This window comes from Rana temporaria, chromosome 3, assembly GCF_905171775.1.
Source record: "Rana temporaria chromosome 3, aRanTem1.1, whole genome shotgun sequence".
In the NCBI taxonomy this organism is placed as follows: domain Eukaryota; kingdom Metazoa; phylum Chordata; class Amphibia; order Anura; family Ranidae; genus Rana; species Rana temporaria.
Genome location: NC_053491.1, coordinates 337,572,882 through 337,589,468, shown reverse-complemented (window position 1 = coordinate 337,589,468; position 16,587 = coordinate 337,572,882). Strand labels below are relative to the sequence as shown.

At 42.9% G+C, this 16,587-nt stretch overlaps 1 protein-coding gene across 3 annotated transcripts in view; it reads left to right on the top strand.

The window, feature by feature from the left end:
• Positions 1 to 16,587, top strand: part of CYFIP2 (cytoplasmic FMR1 interacting protein 2) — a 121,820-nt gene that overhangs the window by 90,811 nt on the left and 14,422 nt on the right. For all 3 annotated transcript variants that reach the window (XM_040345081.1, XM_040345082.1, XM_040345080.1), the window contains exons 18-27: positions 31 to 187; positions 2,872 to 2,968; positions 5,336 to 5,412; positions 5,931 to 6,039; positions 7,863 to 7,982; positions 9,356 to 9,555; positions 12,535 to 12,622; positions 13,440 to 13,583; positions 14,171 to 14,261; positions 16,172 to 16,302. In XM_040345081.1, coding sequence (XP_040201015.1) covers positions 31 to 187; positions 2,872 to 2,968; positions 5,336 to 5,412; positions 5,931 to 6,039; positions 7,863 to 7,982; positions 9,356 to 9,555; positions 12,535 to 12,622; positions 13,440 to 13,583; positions 14,171 to 14,261; positions 16,172 to 16,302 — 1,214 coding nt within the window. The remainder of the gene's footprint in view (positions 1 to 30; positions 188 to 2,871; positions 2,969 to 5,335; positions 5,413 to 5,930; positions 6,040 to 7,862; positions 7,983 to 9,355; positions 9,556 to 12,534; positions 12,623 to 13,439; positions 13,584 to 14,170; positions 14,262 to 16,171; positions 16,303 to 16,587) is intronic.

Below are 16,587 nucleotides of genomic sequence, written 5' to 3'. Positions count from 1 at the left end.
CTGTTTGTGTCCCCTTTGTCCCTTCCTCAGAGGCTCTGCAACAGTGTTGTGACCTGTCCCAGCTCTGGTTCCGGGAATTCTTCCTTGAACTTACCATGGGTCGACGTATTCAGTTCCCTATTGAGATGTCAATGCCTTGGATCCTGACTGATCACATCCTAGAGACCAAGGAGCCTTCCATGATGGAGTAAGACATTACAAATAAAGCTGCTGCAATTTCCGTTCAACAATATGCCACCTTACCTAAATATAGGTTGTATAGACAGAGACCCTTTCACTGATCCTATTTTCTGGTACTTTTTTGTGTGTCAGTTCCCTTGGTTTCCGTGCTGCTTGCTATGTCATTAACATCCCTTTGCAGCTCCCATCACAGGCTCACAATATAATCATTATTTGCACAAAGGCTTTGTGTGGGAACTACAGGAATACGGTAATGATTAGACATGTGCATTCGTTTTCGACCGAATGCATTTTCGTCCGAATGCACATTTTCGTCCGAATTTTGGGTATTTTCGTTATCGTTCTAACAAACAAAAACGAACGTGCAGAATCCGAAAGATCCGACATAAAAAAAATGCTTTATTTTAGTTTTCGTTGCTACAACAGTTCGATATAGGTAGGAGATTCGACATGACGCTGACAATAGAAATCTGTGCCTATTGAACCTGTGGTCGAATGTGCCTAACCTTAACTCTATTAGTCCAAGATTATTCTACATAGAGAGGAAAGATTCGACATTATAGAGACAGTGTTGGGGTAGACCATTCGACATGAATGACGAAGATTCGAAGAAGCAGCGAAAAACATACAAACATTGAATCTGTCATTGAAGGCTCTTGGTGTCTGACGAAAGTTCTAAGAAGATTCGACAAGCAGCTAAAGATTCTGTACGATGCCGCAAGCGTACATTTCCAGTCAAATGCTCGGCTATAGAAGAATTTGAATGTTGGTTGACTAGTAATAATAATTAATAAATATAATTATTATTAGTGTCATACAACATTAGAATTCTACTATAGCTTGTAGGCGGAACATTCGACCGGAAATGTACAATTGCGGCATCGTACAGTTTAGCTGCTCCGTTGAATCTTCTTAGAACATTCGACAGACACCATAAGCCTTCGATTACATTTTTGTAGTGCATTTTCTTTTTACCCAATAAAGGGCATGTCTTTTTTAGACATTGGAGTGCGGCTGTCCATATACATTCCTTTCTTTGCGATGACAGATTCGACCTTAATTAATTTGGATTTTCGGACAAATGCATTTTTTAACTAAACAAAATAAATAAAAACGAATTTCGGGAGTAACTAAATAAATGTATTTTTCTAACGAAAATGAAATTCCGAAACAAAATATTTCAGTGTGCACATGTCTAGTAATGATACAGCGGACACGCTAATGGGAGTAAGAGCGAGCGAAAGGATGTGACACAGATCGCTGCTGTGTCTCGGCCAATGAGGAGAGAGAGACCAGCCAGAGCTGCTGCTCCCTTGCACAGTGCTGGATCGAGATCAGGCTCAGGTAAGTATTAGGCCCCGTACACACGACCAGTTTCCTCGGCAGAATTCAGCTTCCGACCGAGTTTCTGGCTGAATTCTGCCGAGGAAACTGGTCGTGTGTACACTTTCGGCCGAGGAAGCCGACGAGGACCTCGGCGAGGAAATAGAGAACATGTTCTCTATTTCCTCGTTGTTCTATGGGAGCTCTCGGCCCGCCGAGCTCCTCGGCGGCTTCAGGGCTGAACTGGCCGAGGAACTCGATGTGTTTGGCACGTCGAGTTCCTCGGCCGTGTGTACGAGGCCTCAGAGGGGGCTGAGTGGGAGCAGCACACAGAAGTATTTTCCCCCTTAGGTATAGAATGCATGAAGGTAAAAAAAACGAATCCTTTACAACCAATTTAATATTATCACTTCAGGTGCTGACATCCTTTTTCCACATAAAAAACAATTCTGCCATTATTTTTTACAGTACTGAAGTAGTTCCCTGACTTTCCTGCAAATGATGTCTCGCGGTTGCTAAGCTTGCTATACAATTTATGGTCTGATTGTACAATTTATTGTTGAAATCCAGGCAAACAGATATGTATTTGAAAAACATATATGAGAGCTGTTTTACTTGCTAAAGGATATGTATTTTTGTCAATTTAGTCCTGAGATTTCTGCTGGGTTCACATATGTGGATTTACCCTTTTTGAAACCGCACCACAACCACCCTGGACATGTGTGAATTGGTTTCATTGAGAGACAGTCACATTCACATGTCATGCGAATTGGATGCGGTTTAAAATGCATCCAATTCGCATATATGTGCACTCAGCCTTACACAGCTCTGCTGCAGTTTTTCTTATACCTACCTTCTCCCCTTGCCCACCCTGTAACTGTACAGTGAAAGGAGAAGCAGCACATTGATGATCTCATCTCTGTGTCTCTCTTCTCTCTGCTGTGATTTTATCAGCATGCTCCTTGCATTATAGCACACCTGATTAGCTCCTTGTGCTGCATCTCCCTCGCTCTCTCTTTACTGTGCTGTACAAGCATTGATTATAAATCAAATTCAGATACTCACATTGCTTGCATGTAAAAAATACATTTAAGGATATATTTATGAATATATTTCATTATTTGGTGTCTTTTATATTTGCCTGGAGTTCAGAAACTGTGAGAATATGCCTGAACAACTTATTCATTTAAAATCAGGCAGGCTCTTGCACAGCGTAACTGGTGTTGGATCTGCAATGATTGTACAATCAGACTGTAACCTATATAGTCAGCTTTAGACATTACTGCACCTGACCATACACAAACAGATTTGTGCATCTTTTGTAATCATAAGTGAATAATAACAAAGTGGCTGCATTTTATTTCACAGGTATGTGCTATACCCCCTGGACCTGTACAATGACAGTGCCTACTATGCCCTCACTAAGTTTAAGAAGCAGTTTCTCTATGATGAAATAGAAGCTGAGGTAGGTTGCCTCGTAAGGTTAACTAACACACTGTAAACCTTCATTAGCCAAAACATGGCCAGATGATTTCACCAAGCCTTTATTTGTCATTACCCTCACTTCCTCCATTATCAACTCGTGCAATTTATAACATTCCATAAAATTGTTAGCCCTCCATTAAAGTAAACCTAGTTCAATTTTATAATGTTATTTGTATATGTGCTGGCCAAGGACAGACGCCACAAGATTGCCTGTATTAGTCAGAAAAGCCTCTACTGTGTCCGTCTCTGACTTGGTTCACACTTTTGCAGTTTCCTGTGGCCACGTTTGTGTAGGCACAGCCACCTATTCATTTCCATGGGCTGCTGTACCTGTGTGAAATGCACGGAAAATATCCCTGAGCCTTTTCTAAAACTGCCACTGCACAGAAATCTCACGGTGCTTTGGCACCATATGTTTCTGTGCATGGGAAAACGCACTGCATTTTGCAATGCGTAAGGGTGCCATTAATAAATAATGGCACCTCCATGCATCTGCTAAACAGCAGCATGCTTTTGCTGTGGTTACCTGCAATTTGCACACCTTCCCATAACCAAATAGTGTGAACCTAGACTTAATTTAACTTTGGGGGTTATTTCCGAAAGGCAACTCCACTTTGCACTTATAGTGGAATGCCGACAAACTTTTACCCTTTAAAATCTTCATAGGCGACGTTTAAAAAAATCTACAGGTTTCATGTTTTGAGTTACAGAGGAGGTCTAGAGCTAGAATTATTGCTCTCGCTCTACCAATTGCGGCGATACCTCACATGTGTGGTTTGAACACCGTTTACATATGCGGGCGCTGCTCACGTATGTGTTCGCTTCTGCGCACAAGCTCGTCGGGACGGGGTGCGTTTTCTGGCTCCTAACTTTTTTAGCTGGCTCCTAGATTCCAAGCAAATTTGTCAAACCCTGGTGTACGCAAAGCAAGCTTGTCGAGTTCCTCAACAAGCCTAAGAAGGAACTCGACGAGGAACTCGATGTGTTTCGCCCGTCGAGTTTCTCGGTTGTGTGTACGAGGCTTGAGGGGTAGATCTGAAATGAGGGGAAGCTCTGCTGATTTTATCATCCAATCATATGCAAGCTAAATCGCTGTTTTTTATTTTCCTTGCATGTCCCCATCGGATCTACAGCGACTTTCAGTGCAATTTCAAGTGCACTTTGCACTTGTAGTTTGCACTTGTAGTTTGCACTTGTAGTGCAAAGTGGATTTGCCTTTAGTAAATGACCCCCTTTGTTACTGGGAGCATAGGTTTGACTTTACATATAGTTTAAATATACAGACATGATGAAAAACTTTAGCAAAAACCTTGTTATGCCGCGTACACACGACCGTTTTTCATGACGTGAAAAATGCCATTTTTTTAATTGTTCATTAAAAACGATTGTGTGCGGGCTCCAGAGCATTTTTCTCAACGTGAAAAATGGGCATTAAAAATTTAGAACATGCTCTATTTTTTCTCGTCGTTTTTCACGTCGTCGTTTTTCATGTCATGAAAAACGATCGTGTGTAGGCTTTAACGACGGGGGAAAAAACGTGCATGCTCAGAAGCAAGTTATGAGAAGGGAAATTTGCATAATCAGCCCAAAGGGTGGTGCCAATCGAATGGAACTTCCCCTTTATAGTGCCGTCGTACACGTCGTTCGTCACCGCGCTTTGCTCAAGCATTTGTTTTTCACGATCGTGTGTATGCAAGGCAGGCTTGACAAAAATCACGTCGAGAAAAACATCGTTTTTTTTCATGACATGAAAAATGCTCGTGTGTACGTGGCTTTAGCCTCCTTGTGATAGAAATAAAGTTAAATAAAAAAAAAAAATTATTGTAACTTCCATTGCCCAGGACGTGCACATGTATGTAGACCACGATCGCACCACAAATATGAAATATCGTCATAAACATCTGAATGAGAACAGTAATTCCAGGGCCATAATTTACTGTTTACTCTAAACTAATGAGCTGTAAAGGCTTTTTAAGGTTTGCCTATGGAGAATTTTAGGTACGATAGTTTTTCATGATATTATGGGTGCATACAGTTTTAGAACTTGAAATGTTTGGTATCTATTTACTCGACATAACCCGTTGTTTTATATTTTACCAAGGCATTGGGTACTGTATTGTGTTTGTTTATGCTAAAATTTATAGATTTTGACATTTCGTGGAACATAAAAAATGGCAACTACCATCTTTTTATTCTACAGGGCCTCTGCTATTAGAAAATATTTAATGTTCTGGTGGTTATAAGTCATTTCATAGCCAAAATTCTGATTTTAGCATGCCTGCAAAAATAGAAAAAAATGCTCTAGAGGGGAAGTGGTTAACTAGTTTTATTTTCTCTTCTCTTATAGGTGAATTTGTGCTTTGACCAGTTTGTGTACAAGTTATCTGATCAGATCTTTGCCTATTACAAAGCCATGTCTGGCAGGTATGAACAGACACTCTTGTGCATTCCCTGAACAAAAGTCTTTTCTTGTAAAAAAAAAAAATGATTTAAAACATATTAGGTTTCTTAACGGTGCCCTGTGAACTAAGCGCTGGTTCACACCAGTGCGGCTTTGAAATCACGCTACTTCAGTGCGATTTGAAAGCCGCAGATCAGTACAATTTGCACCCCCGATATCATTGCGCCGTTGCGAATTCGTTTTAACAGAAGTCTATGCAAGTCGCAATGAAATCGGGGAAAAAAGTCGCGCAGGAAACTTTTTCAGTCGCTGCGACATGAGTTGTGGCAATTTGAACTGTTCCATTGCCGGCAATGGGGTGCGACTTGTCGTGCGATTTGGAAATGTCAACTCAAATGACAAATCGCACCGGTGTGAACGAGAGCTATAGTTATATTGTCAACCCAATGCTTGCTTTCATTCTCTATACTACGGTTGAAATAGGGCGATGTTAAAGACAAATGAATCGATTTAAATAATATAGTCATTCTTCTTCCTTCAGTGTTTTGCTTGATAAACGATTTCGGGCGGAGTGTAAAAACTATGGGGTAATTATTCCATATCCCCCCTCCAATCGCTATGAAACGCTACTCAAGCAGCGCCATGTTCAGGTGAGCTTAATGATATTAGTAATACAAGTAAGAAGAATGTATTTCTGTAGAAACACTGCTATGTCTGCATGGAGGATGTTGCCTTTGTAATGGTATTTGGCACACAGCTGGAGGCAAATCCTGGATGCAAATAAACAGCAGGGACATTACTAAAGCACAAAAAGCAATAACCTATCATATTACACATAGTGGGCCTGATTCAGAAAGAAGATACGACGGCGTATCTCCTGATACGCCGTCGTATCTCTGAGTCTGGCCGTCGTATCTATGCGCCTGATTCATAGAATCAGGTATCGCATAGATATGTCTAAGATCCGACAGGTGTAAGTGACTTACACCGTCGGATCTTAGGCTGCAATTCCAGGCCGGCCGCTAGGTGGCGCTTCCATATCTTTTACGCGTCGAATATGCTAATGAGCATTTACGCCGATTCAGAAACGAACGACCACCCGGCTTTTTTTTTTTTTACGTCGTTTGCGTTCGGCTTTTTCCGGTGGAAAGTTACCCATAGCAGGGGTAAGTGCGGCGTATCCTATGTTAAGTATGGCCGTCGTTCCCGCACCGAGTTTTGAATTTTTTACGTCGTTTGCGTAAGTCGTTCGCGAATACGGATGGACGTAATTTACGTTAACGTCGAAACCAATGACGTCCTTGCAACGTCATTTGGAGCAATGCACGCTGGGATATTTTACGGACGGCGCATGCGTCGTTCAACTAAAATGTCAAAAACGCAGGGTCAACATAAATTTTAATAAAACACGTCCCCTACATCCCCATTTGAATTACGCGGCCTTACGCCGCAACACATACGCTACGCCGCTCTAAATAAGGGCGCAAGTTCTTTGTGAATAAAGAACTTGCGCTCAAAGTTAGAGCGGCGTAACGTATCGGAGCTACGTTACGCGGGCCGGACAGATACGCCAATGTATCTGAATCTGGCCCATGTACTTTAAAGTCAAATAGCTAGATTCAGGTAAGCCGCCCTAACTTTGTGGCGGCGTAGTGTATCGTGTTTACACTACGCCGCCGTAAGTTAGCGAGGCAAGTACATGATTCACAAAGTACTTGCCTGCTAAGTTACGGCGGCGTAGCGTAAATGCGGCGGGCGCAAGCGCGCCTAATTCAAAATAGGCTGAGGGGGCGTGTTTTATGATAATTTGGTTTGACCTAAAGTGATTGACGTTTTTTTGGAACGGCGCATGCGCCGTCTGCCTACATTTCCCAGTGTGCATTGGGGCTAAGTACGCCGCACGATCCTATTGATTTAGACGTGGACGTAAAACCCTATTCACGGATGACTTACGCAAACAACGTAAAATTTTCGAATTTCGACGCGGGAACGGGAGCCATACTTTAACATTACTATTCGAGCTATTTGATGAAATATCTTTAGGCCTGCTAATGCGTTACGTAAACGGCGTATCTGTACTGCGTCGGCCGGGCGTACGTTTGTGAATAGGTGTATCTAGTGATTTACATATTCTACGCCGACCGCAATGAAAGCGCCACCTAGCGGCCAGCCTAAATATTGCACCCTAAGATAGGACGGCGCAAGCCGTCGTATCTTAGATAGGTTTAAGTCTATCTCTGTTTGAGAATACACTCAAACTTAGGTCGGCGCAGATTCCGAGTTAGGTCGGCGTATCTACTGATACGCCGGCCTAACTCTTACTGAATCTAGCTAAAAATGTAAAAACCCAAAGCAACCCTTTATTAACAGACAAAAATCTAATATCTGATTGGTTGCTACACTTTGTATATTGTCATTGCTCAGTGCGTAAATAAAAATTATAAACTCTCTCTTGCCTTTACATCTCACACAGCTCCTGGGAAGATCTATTGACTTGAACAGGCTGATCACTCAGCGGATCTCTGCTGCGATGTACAAGTCTCTTGATCAGGCAATCAGCCGCTTTGAGAGTGAAGACCTCACCTCCATAGTGGTGGGTGATTATTGCTATTACAACTTTCAAAAGTGAACCTGCCACCATCCACTGCAACTGTGCTTGGTTTTCTCCTGTCTAAGCTTTCTCTTGAGTGCTACTATGGTAGACTGCAGAACACCTCCCCCTTGTGATATAGAGAGGAGAGGAGGGAGAGCTCCTTAGGATTTCAGTGCAGGAGAAGGAGTTTTCAGCTTAAACAGAAAGTTAGGATCACTCTGGGTTACTGCCAGGTCAACAGGTATTTTGTTCTGCACATTTCCCCATATTTTGTCCATTCAAAAAGTTGTATGTATTGCAAACGTACTGCATATCTTATTTTTCCGCACATACACTTTAAGTATAATTAAAGTGGATGTAAACCCCAAATTGTTTTTGTTTTTTTGATGTCACAATGTAGAGTATAAGATTTCCTATCATCTGTGCCCAGTCTTGCCATAAATAGTTAATCCAGCTCTGAGCAATCCTCTTTTATTGTTCAGTGAGATAAACCTTGACAAACAGGAGAAAACCTTTGTGAAATCCTCCCCCTTGCTGTGAGTGACAGGTTATTTACATATCTCATGCACTAGCCTGAGACAGGCATTATTTTTTAATTCCCACCCCCACTCCTTTTCTGAAGTCATGTGGTTACTTTTTTGGGATTTTGACTGGATGTTAGTGATCAGAATTTAGTGTAAGGAATACATAGGAAAAAATGCATGTTGACAAGGGGAGTGTAGAGGTGGGCGGGGAGTCTACGACTCCACCCACCAAGCTCCAGACAACAGATCCACCCACAGAATCTGCAGTTTTTCAGTTCTTATAACAGAATGGCCCGATCCTCCTGTTCTGGGGTCCCACAGTGGCTCTTTCGGCTCCTCCTCGCATTAAGATAACCCCTCTGCGAAGCTATCTCCCGAGGGGGTTACCTTGTGGGCACGCTCCTGTGTCATACACTCGGCGTCCATAGACGCTGAGTGTATGACTCCGCCCCCCCCCGACACCCGCGTCATTGGTTTTGATTGGGGGCGGGAGCCAATGGCTACAACCCCTTTAAAGTTCCATAGGGGGTTCCTTCTTCTTTTTTGGTAAATTAACTTTAAGTATATGACACGTTCACTTTTACTTACACAGAAAGAAGCTTCTGTTCAGATTGATCTCTAGTGACAGTGTAATGGTAGCTTAAAGGAAAAATAAAGCAGAATTATGTCAAAGCGATTGTGATAGATGGAGGTGAGGACAATCGCTAGTATAGAAAATTCACTGATTTAGTAGCATTAGGTGGATGAATTAGGAGCGTTTTTTTTTATTTCCTTGTTACTTCATTTTTATGCACAGGGTTTAGTTATAAAACAAAACTCTTTATTCTTGATTGGCTGTTCTTGTTTTAGGAGTTGGAATGGCTACTTGATATCAACCGCCTCACCCATCGGCTCCTCTCCAAACACCTGACCCTCGACAGTTTTGATGCCATGTTCCGAGAGGCCAATCATAACGTATCTGCTCCATACGGCAGGAATACGCTGCATGTTTTCTGGGAGCTCAACTTCGACTTCCTACCCAACTACTGTTATAATGGCTCTACAAACAGGCGAGTAAAAATCATAGGGTGTGACTTGCTCTTCCAAGAGAGATGAATATGTTTGTCTTTTTAATATTAAATAGCTACCCCATCTGTATACCTGGGAAAACCACGCAGGTTAATATTTCACATTTTTCCTTGCTCCTGCTGTCCTCTGGAGGCAATGCTGAGATACTGCATGGTTCTGCCAGTGCCGATTTTTATTATCTGATAAACACATCTGCAGATGTGTGAAAACATAGGACCCTGCATATAGAGAATGTGTTGCTCCTGGCTACCTCCAGTGTCATTTACGTTACCAAGAAATAAGACCATGATGTGATCTTTGCTGCTATGAAATATGAAAGTTCACACTGGTCTAGTCATGTGACTAAAGAGCTAGGATTCTGATCATGTGACCAGTACTGGATAGGGCACAGAGTAGAATCTTCTTCATTAATATTTCATCCCAGTACTCTTAATGCATCCATACAAACAAGACTGGTAAAATATCCTTATGGTCATATTTGAGTACAGGGTTGCTTTAACCAAGTATAAGGAGCAACATTACAATTGTTTCCTGTCTTATCACAAACGTGCACTTGTAGGTAGATTCAGGTAGCTTGGCTTAAACTTACGGCGGCGTAGCTTAACGTGTTTAGGCTACGCCGCCGTAAGTTAGCTAGGCAAGTACATGATTCACAATGTACTTGCCTGCTAAGTTACGGCGGCGTAGCCTAAAGCGGGCGGGCGTAAGGGCGCCTAATTCAAATGTGTGTAGGGGGCGTGTTTTATGTTAATGGGGCTTGATCTTACGTTTTTGACGTTTTTCCCAGTGTGCATTGCGGCTAAGTACGCCGCACGGGCCTATTGATTTCGACGTGGACGTAAACTACGTAAATCCCGATTCACGGACGACTTGCGCAAACTACGTAAAAAATTAGAATTTCGATGCGGGAACGGCGGCCATACTTAAAGCGGTGGTTCACCCATAAAAACGACTTCCCCCTATTACACTGCCCCCCCGCATTACAATACGAATATGCCATTAATTTTTTTTGGCTGCTGTACATACCTGGGTACAGCTATTCACCCGTGTCCTCCGGGTTGCGAGTCCCGCGGGAGTGGGCGTTCCTACCATGGCGGTGATTGACTTTTTGACTAAAAAATGAGCTCCCCCCTCGTCGCGTAAGCCGCGTCACGACTGGCGAAAGGAGCCGAACTGCGATGCGCAGGCGCAGTATAGCGCCGACTCGCCGTTCGGCTCCTTCCGCCAATCGTGACGCTGCTTACGCGACGGGGGGAGCTCGTTTTTTAGTCAAAACGTCAATCATCACCATGGTAGGAACGCCCACTCCCGCGGGACTCGCAACCCGGAGGACACGGGTGAATAGCTGTACCCAGGTATGTACAGCAGCAAAAAAAAAATTAATGGCATATTCGTATTGTAATGCGGGGGGGCAGTGTAATAGGGGGAAGTCGTTTTTATGGGTGAACCACCGCTTTAACATTACTATTCCATCTAGGGCTAAGCTCTAACTTTAGGCGGCCTATCTCTAACGTAAACGGTGTAAATGTACTGCGGCGGCCGGGCGTACGTTCGTGAATCGGCGTATCTACTGATTTGCATATTCTACGCCGACCGCAATGGAAGCGCCACCTAGCGGCCAATCCGAAATATTGCAACCTAGGATAGGACGGCGCAAGCCGTCGTATCTTAGATATGTTTAAGCGTATCTCTGATTGAGAATACACTTAAACATAAGTCGGCGTAGATTCTGAGTTAGGTCGGCTTATCTACTGATAAGCCGGCCTAACTCTTTGTGAATCTACCTATTGATCTTTAAGATCCCGTTCCCACTGTTGCGTTGTGATGCGTTGTGGTGCGCATTACTGCAACACCCAGTAACACATGAAGCTAGGTGCAGTGCATTGCAGTGGCATTGATTTTGAATGCTACCCTATTGCTTCTAGCAACACATTAACAAACACAGATGTGAATTGTTTTTGCATTGTGGTGTGCTGCGTTGTGTTGCATCTCATTTAAAATAAATGGGCTGATCTTATACATTGCATGTTAATGCAGTTGCTGTAAAGTGTCACAATGCATCAGACCAGTGTGAATTGACTCTAAAGCCTCGCACACACGATCGGATTCTCCACAGACAAAACGTCAGACATTTGTCCAGAGGGCGTTGGCCAGGAACTTGTCTTGCATACAAGCGGCACACAATTGTCGGCCATACTGCATGGTTTTTCAGCTCTTTAGTGCCACCCTTTGGGCACCTTCTGCTAATGTTGTGTTTGGTGAACATTGCTTCCGAGCATACGTGTTTGTACTTTGGACTTTTGAACACAGACTTGTGTACACGCGAACATTTTTAAAGCCTGCCATCCAACATTTGTCTGCGGAAAATCCGACAACAATTGTCCGATGGAGCGTACAAGTGGTTGAATTTTGAGGCCAACAGTCTGTCAACACACAATTCCCGTCGGAAAATCCGATCGTGTGTATGAGACTTTAGACGTTATACACACTATTAGATTTTCTGCAGATTTTTGTCTTCAGATTTACCAAAACCATGTAGTGCAACTGCAAGGGCCTGCCTGATTGCATACAAATTGAAACTCTAATGCCTCGTACACACGGCCGGACTTTCCGAGAAAAAAAGTCAGACGGGATTTTTTTCTCGGAAAGTCCGGCCACGTGTAGCCTCCATCTGACTTTTTTTGTCAGAAGTCCGACGGACCTTAGATAGAGAACCTGTTCTCTTTCTTTACGTCGGACTTCCGACGGACTCACAACTTTTCCGATCGTGTGTACGGGGCTTAAAAGATTAAAAATGTTGTTTTACAATGGCAATCAATCCCTTTTTGTCTTTCGCAGACCTGACACCTGTAATTTGTGTTTCATAATTTTTTTGTTACTTTACTAAATATGAAAATATGTGTAATATACTCTTCTGCAGACCTTTGTTTTTTGTCTAATGTGTTATACATTTCCTGCAGGTTTGTACGAACAGCCATTCCTTTCACACAAGAACCACAGAGAGATAAGCCAGCAAATGTGCAGCCATATTATCTGTATGGGTCAAAGGTCAGTAAAGACTAAATGTAATACTTCTATATAGGAAAATAATCTAGATAAGTTAAACCAAATTTGATCCTTCGTAGACCGTACACCAGGGGTCCTCAAACTATAGCCCTCCAGTTGTTCAGGAACTACAATTCCCATCATGCCTAGTCATGTCTGTGAATGTCAGAGTTTTACAATGCCTCATGGGACGTGTAGTTCCGCAACAGCTGGAGGGCCGTAGTTTGAAGATCCCTGCCGTACACTGAAACATCCAGTTCGTCTGTTGGAAAGCTTGTTAGGAGTATAACGTGTACCACAAATGTATTCCAAACAACAAAAGTTGTAATGCCCTGCACACACGATCGGTTCGTCTGATGACGTTTTCATCGGACGAACCGATCGTGTGTGGGCCCCATCGGTGAAAAAAAAATAGAACCTGTTTTAAAATTTTCTGATGGTTAATAAACCGATAGAAAAAAATGATCGTCTGTGGGGAAATCCATCGGTCAAAAATCCACGCATGCTCAGAATCAAGTCGACGCATGCTCGGAAGCATTGAACTTCATTTTTCTCTGCACGTTGTAGTGTTTTACGTCACCGCGTTCTGACACGATCAGATTTTTAACTGATTGTGTGTAGGCAAGACTGATGAAAGTCAGCTTCATTGGATATCTGATGAAAAAATCCATCGGTCTGTTTTCATCGGATGAACCGATCGTGTGTACATGGCATTGGAGTTAGACCAATCTTAGCTCAGATGTTATATTGTTCCCCATACTCTTGTATTACTATTATTTTTGCCTATATGTGATTACAATTAAAATATCTTGTCTTGTAGCCCCTCAATATTGCCTACAGCCACATATATAGCTCATACCGCAACTTTGTGGGTCCGCCACACTTCAAAACCATCTGCCGTCTTCTGGGGTACCAGGGCATCGCTGTGGTCATGGAGGAGCTGCTGAAAATTGTCAAGAGCCTGGTGAGATGGTGTAAAATGTCATTGAAGAGGGGATGTGTGTGTCTTGCTTAAATAGAGATGTATTTTAGTTTATTCAGCAGGCACCATACATATCAGAGGGCCTGCAGTCAGAGAAGCCAAAGGGGTCCCGGTTTAACTCTTGTCCAGTTTTTGCAGTCCAGGCTCCATTCTGGCTTCGGGGCCTGGACTGGCTTACTGATCAGCAGGTTGACTTATTTTCAGCTCACTCACAGAGAGTAGCCTCATAACTGAAACGACCTGTTCTGTATCAGTAATCTTTGTTGTATAGGGATGTTATTGTGAATTTGTTTTTCAAAGCTGCAGGCTCCAGGCTATCATTCTAGTCATGGTTTCCCTACCCTATGAATAATCCCCCAAAAAATATTCAGGAGTTCAGATTTTTCACACTTTGCTGACTGCATGCTTGTTCCAGGGTCTAGAAAATAAAGCATGTCAGCCTAGGCGCCTGCAAATTAAAAAAAAAAAAAATGTCTCCAAAGCTTCTATTGTAACGGGTTCATTTTAATATTCTCATTTACAAGGCATTGCAATATGGGTTTTTACTGTTTGACTTGTCCTATCCACAGCTCCAGGGAACCATATTGCAGTATGTGAAGACTCTTATCGAGGTTATGCCAAAAATCTGTCGGTTGCCAAGACATGAATATGGATCTCCAGGTAGGAGCTGGGCAGATGGTTTCATTTAAAGTGCCTATCAGAGCTATACTATATTTTTGCAATACATGCACATGTGGTCTCTAACAAAACAGGGTTTAAAAAACATTGAAAATACAGAAAAAAACGTGTTGCTGGTAACCATAATCCAGTGTGCTTCCAACTTCCTGTTTGAGCTGACAATACAGCGCCTTTTCTCCACTGAAATACCTATGTGAGTCATGTCTGCTGGATAGCAGAACACTTATTTCCCACCTCTCAGACCCTCTCTAAATATATACATTGATTTCTTTCCCAGAAAACCAATGTATACATGTGGGTCAGTTTTTAATAGGAAAGCAGGACTGGCAGGAACACCAGGAATTTCACACAACGGAAGCAATACAAAGAGAACAAGATTGGTTTTTATACACGTACGTTGTACAGCAGGCACATATCAGGAATATAAAATTTTGGGCTAACAAACGCTTTAACCACTTCCCATCCACGCTATAGCTGAATGATGGCTACAGCGTGGACCTGAATTGCCGGGAGGCCATGAATAGACGGCCTCTCGTGCTCGAACGGCCTGCGCGCCCCCTGCAGGGCGCGCGTGGCTCGCTCTGTTATCAGTGAGTCTATGAGATCCTGACCCCATGATCAGCTGTCAGCCAATAACAGCTGATCATGTGATGTAAACAGAGCCAGTAATCGGCTATTTTTTCTCCTCACGCTGATAGCGTGAGGAGGAAAAAAAAGCCGATCACCGGCAGAAGGCAGCGGGACATTGGTCCCTATCAGGGAGAGCTGCAGACAGCTCATCTATGTAAATGTGTGCCACCTACCAGTGCCCACCAGCGCCGCCTATGAATGCCCACAGTGCCACCTATCAGTGCCCACAGTGCAACATCTAATCAGTGCCTCAAACAGTGCTGCCCATCATTGTCACCTACCAGTGCCTGTCATTGTCAACCTACCTGTGCCCATCAGTGCCACCTATCAGTGCCCATCAGTTCCACTCATCAGTGCCACCTTATCTGTCCCCATCAGTGCCACCTTATCTGTCCCCATCAGTGCAGCCTTATCTGTCCCCATTAGTGCCCACCAGTGCAGCCTATCAGTGCCCACCAGTGCAGCCTATCAGTGCCCATCAGTGCTGCCTCATCAGCGCATATCAATGAAGGAGAAAATTACCTGTTTGCAAAAAAATTCAACAAAATATAAAACATGATTTTTTTTTTCAAAATTTTCCATCTTTTTTGTTTGTTTAGCAAAAAATAAAAACCCCTGAGGTGATCAAATACCACCAAAAGAAAGCTCTATTTGTGGAGAAAAAAATATAAAAATGTAATTTGGGTTCAGTGTTGCATGACCGCACAATTGTCATTCAAAGTGCCTCAGCGCTGAAAGCTGAAAATTGATCTGGGCAGGAGGGGGGTTTAAGTGCCCAGTAAGCAAGTGGTTAAACACAATTCCAGCCTTTATTTCAGTCTAGATAGAGCGTGAAAGGGCTATAACTTCTATCGTGTTTTACTGCTGCTTGGGACTCAAATGAAGAGATTTTTCCACACTTCCTGTCCAAATGAAACGTTGTCACCAGGAAGGGAAGTAATGGAAAATCTCTCCAGTTTGTACAGAGAGATGGCAGAAAACACACATTTAAAGTTGTGTTGGGAATGGTCTGTGTGAGGTTTCTTTATTACAGTCTGCCCTGGAGATGTCCATTCCCCTCATTTCTTGGTTTAACTCTGTAGCTTATATTATAGGGTGGAGTGGACCCACCCTATGAAATCTGTGAAACCCTATCAATTCTGTGACAGGTATTCAAAGACCACCCTTGTGCTAGGATTTGGTACGCTTTGTGATGCTTAAAATACCCATTACATTAATGCCTGCAATACCCATATTAAACCCATTATATCAATTATTTTCAGGCATCCTGGAATTCTTCCATCATCAGCTGAAGGATATAATTGAATATGCAGAGCTGAAGACAGATGTATTTCAAAGCCTCAGAGAGGTGGGCAATGCCATCCTCTTCTGTCTGCTCATAGAACAGGCTCTGGTAAGAACTGAATTATATCCACCTAAAGTATGTTTCAGCATTTTCTCCTATAGCATAATGAATGACACCACTTGTAAATACTTTTAAACACTTGATCCATACACCAGCCTGTACTGAAACCAATACAACAGGACAAAGTAGTGACCTGCAGGTTAGCAGAAAAAAACTGAATATCAGAACTCGTGGAACCATCCGTGTCTGTGCAGGGTGATGGAGCACAGGTATGGTGAGTATATGGTGTCTGTGGGACTCTTTCCAGAACTACCTTTGCCTTCTCTTTAAGTA